Source organism: Sphaeroforma arctica (assembly GCF_001186125.1).
Source record: "Sphaeroforma arctica JP610 unplaced genomic scaffold supercont1.1016, whole genome shotgun sequence".
Classification (NCBI taxonomy): domain Eukaryota; class Ichthyosporea; order Ichthyophonida; genus Sphaeroforma; species Sphaeroforma arctica.
The window spans coordinates 18590-22196 of record NW_014039542.1 but is presented as its reverse complement, the minus strand read 5'-3'; the positions used below and the strand labels follow the sequence as shown (position 1 = coordinate 22196).

The window sequence follows — 3607 nt, the reverse complement described above, 5'->3', positions numbered from 1 at the left end:
TATATGTATATGTATATATGTTCATACATAGTTAATTCATGGCTTTGTATTCAATAGTGTGGATAGCCCTACCTGCATGTCTCTCTTGTATACAAATACATCCATTCCACTTATTTTCACCCAGAACTACACTGCTGTTTCTTTTTTTGTAAACATTTCCAATTATACGTGGAGGTGTTATATTCTAGTACAGTGCCCTGATTTTTGTACGTGTTTGCGTCATGTTCATCTGCTTGTTTAGTCAGTGTGTGTGTGATTACATTTCAGCATTTTCATTTACAGGTATATCTACAGGTTATTGCCTTTTTCAGATCTTTCGCTTCTTCCACCTGTCTTCCTATATATGCCTCGAAACAAAATCAATTGCGCAACCGTTGGCTAGCGCATATATGTGCAGATTTAGTTTCCATCGCATTATTTTTTTAGCGCATATCGTTGATTGTATATCAGCATTTTTGAAAGTAATATTGCTCTCCAGTTAGGATAGACCCTGGCGTCTTCACATGTTTATTGACATCCACGGGCACAGTCATGTGGGCACTTGTATATGCGTCTGGACAGCAATTACTTTGACTTGTAGGTATTTGTCTCCAATTGAATCCGTACCCCACGCCAGTATACATCATAATCGCACGCATCAATGTACAACGCGTTGTGTGGAGTTCTACGGTGTACACACTTCCGTCGAGATAGGAAGTGTCTCAAGGATTGTGACGAGCACTCGTTTATTGGCGCGGGGCCAGACTAAGGTGCAGACATGATGCTTACACAGCCATGCGTGGATGGGCACCGAAAAACCTTTTCTCTTTGTAGTAGACTAATCGCGTATCATTCGGCAGTGATCATAAATGGTCTCTCACTTGCTGCAGCTTCTCGATCTCTCCTCTCCGGCTATAAACTTAAACACTTTATTTCTACACCCGAAACCAAAACCCTCAAACCAAACCCAAGCCCCAAACCCTGAATCCCTACATCCCTTCCACCGTACCTCAGGTCCTTCAGGCTATGTCATGCCCCGTCCACCTATGCAATACGGGCCAATGCCTCTAGCACCTCAGCCCGAGGGCTCACCCTTAGGCCTAGGTGCGTCGTTAGTGGACAACAAAGACCTCATGTATGCCTCACCAGGTGATAACGGATCACGCAGCAGTGACAAGGATGCGAACCATGAAACCAGACGCAGCGCACATATCCTTGCGGAGCAGAAGCGGCGGAACAATATCAAGGTTGGCTTTGAGGAACTGCAGCAGATCATTCCCTCGTGCCAAGTGACGCCGAATAGCAAATTCAGCAAAGCCAGTATACTGCAAAAGGTGTGTATGGGTACTGTCGCTAGATGGCGGCGTGCAGTGAGTCGCTGGGAGTGTCTTGCTGTTTGATAAGTTAGTGGATGTGTGTTCTTGTACGTGGTGCCTGTGTTATGGGGTGATTGTCGACTCTGTATTGATTCATGCGTCGCTGACCTAACTATATTTGTGTCTCGAATTGCGTAGGCGATAGACTATGTGGGATATCTTATACGTCAGAAGACTGGACTGCTGGACGAATTAAACAAGTTACGGAAAGAGGTGCAACAGTTGCGATCCATCATCGACGAGTACAATAAGTTGGGAGGGACCAATGAGATCGAGGAGAGGGCTAAGATGTTCAATGAAGCCGTGGAAGGGTTTAATGAGATACCGGATATGTACAGCAAGGACAACATCAAGTTCTTTGTGGTATGTGTTTGTTCGTAATTGGCTTGGGCTTGGCTGAGAATATCCTGTACGCAGCGATGGTCATTGTGAGCACCAACAGCTGTTTCAGTATGTCTTGAAGTTAATGTGGAGATCGATGCTTTAGTCGTAAATACCCGTTGATTTGTTTCCTGGATTGAGTTTCAAATATTGCAAGTAGCAGCATAGGGCCGCAAATCGTCTGAAATTCTAATGCGCAAAGTGGATTTCGCGTTTTATCAGAGGTGAGAATTCTAGGTGTTAAGTGCTCACTCTTTGATTCCCTGCGTTTTGGCTTAAATCCGTGTACTAATTTCAGTGTATTCTACTATACAATCACTGAACAGTTCTGCCATGTTGTCGACAAGCTATTCGAGTCCTTCAATGCGAAAGTGTCGTTGGAGTCCTCGGAAGTTTTCTCCAAGACCCTGCTGGAGTGGTTCGAGCAATACTGTGCTCCAGATGCTCTACGTGAAACGTTTATGATCTCGCTGCAGAGTATGGGCACGTCTTTATTCACTGATGAGTCTACTGAAAAGGTATGCTCGTCGATCGCATAGTATGGTGCGGGTACGTATACAATGGCAATCAAATATGGCGTTCACTTTGGTGCCGCATATCCTCCGTTCACTCCCAGCGGCGTTCACTATTTGCCGTTATATTACATGCTCCGAAGCATTAGGTGAACAACCCATATCAGTACATTTCCAAGTCTTTTTTGACCCACCTGTTCAACGTTTATTCACTCTTCCACTCCTCTTTATCATACTCGCAGTTCAAGCGGTGGGGCGGGGCACTCTCCGCGTGCAAGGATGTCATGGTAACGCATCTGGACAATAGCCGGATACCTATGGCCAAAACATTAGGACAGACTATCGACCGTACCGCCGGTTACTTGGGAGCCACAGAAACATTAGGTACATCTCCACCAATTGCTATTGCTTTACCGAAGGAGGCCGAGACACCTGCCATCTCGGGTACGAGTACAACCACAACCACAACCACAACCACGAGTACAAATACGACACATACCGCATCAGCGCTCAACCCCGCACCAACGCCTATCCCCATACCACGCAATACCAACATGGACATGAATGTGGATGTGACTACGAACCGGAACTCAAACCAGACCTCTGTATAGAACAATTTTTCATAGCGGAGTGCTCGCAAACTCGCATAGTTAGATAGAAGATGAGGAATTGATGGCTTCACGCTTGAACTTGAACACGCATGGTGGTCTGGACGCTGTACCGCAGGTCGAATGAGACGGGCAGAAACTATTAATGGAGAGTGTACAGGGGAACAATTATCACGAACAAGCACATTATTCACCGAGCTGAGTTGGTTCTCTGAATCGCGTGGTCTATATGTGCCGGACACATAAAGTAAAGACACTCGCACACATAGATCCACTGTATCAGAATACGTGGAAGACGTAGAGTGCGGCAGCACTTCTGAGCTCCAGATACGTACTCAAGAATAACGCGCTTCGCCATCGATAAGGCTTAAATAGAATAATCACTAGATGCTTCGGCTGATTACAGGCAAATACAACTGTGTATAGGTGTGAATATACACATGAATAGGTAAAAACATATATATATATATATATATGTATATATATATATAAATATATATAGATGAATAAATTCACTCATTTGACCGAATGTGAACCAACATCAATTCGTGCTGCAATCAGTGCAATACTCTGGGATTTGCGTACGGTCTGTGATAACCCATCTGGTCAACTTATTACCAAAATACACAGGTAGCGTTGTTCACATAAAACTTGCGGGTTTGCATGCAATTTGTAACACCAGAATGATTTTTGGCGCTTGCATGCAGAAAGGTAGAAAACCACGTGCACACACACACACACACACACACGC

The 3607-nt window shown here is 44.8% G+C and overlaps 1 protein-coding gene across 1 annotated transcript; it reads left to right on the top strand.

Moving 5' to 3' along the window:
- Window positions 1–1010: 1010 nt before the first annotated feature.
- Window positions 1011–2859, top strand: SARC_09682 (hypothetical protein; the record flags this gene model as incomplete). The annotated part of the gene is made up of 4 exons (XM_014296299.1): window positions 1011–1313; window positions 1494–1718; window positions 2063–2254; window positions 2491–2859. The coding sequence occupies 4 exons, from the start codon at window positions 1011–1013 to the stop codon at window positions 2857–2859; spliced, it is 1089 nt and encodes a 362-aa protein (XP_014151774.1).
- Window positions 2860–3607: the final 748 nt, after the last annotated feature.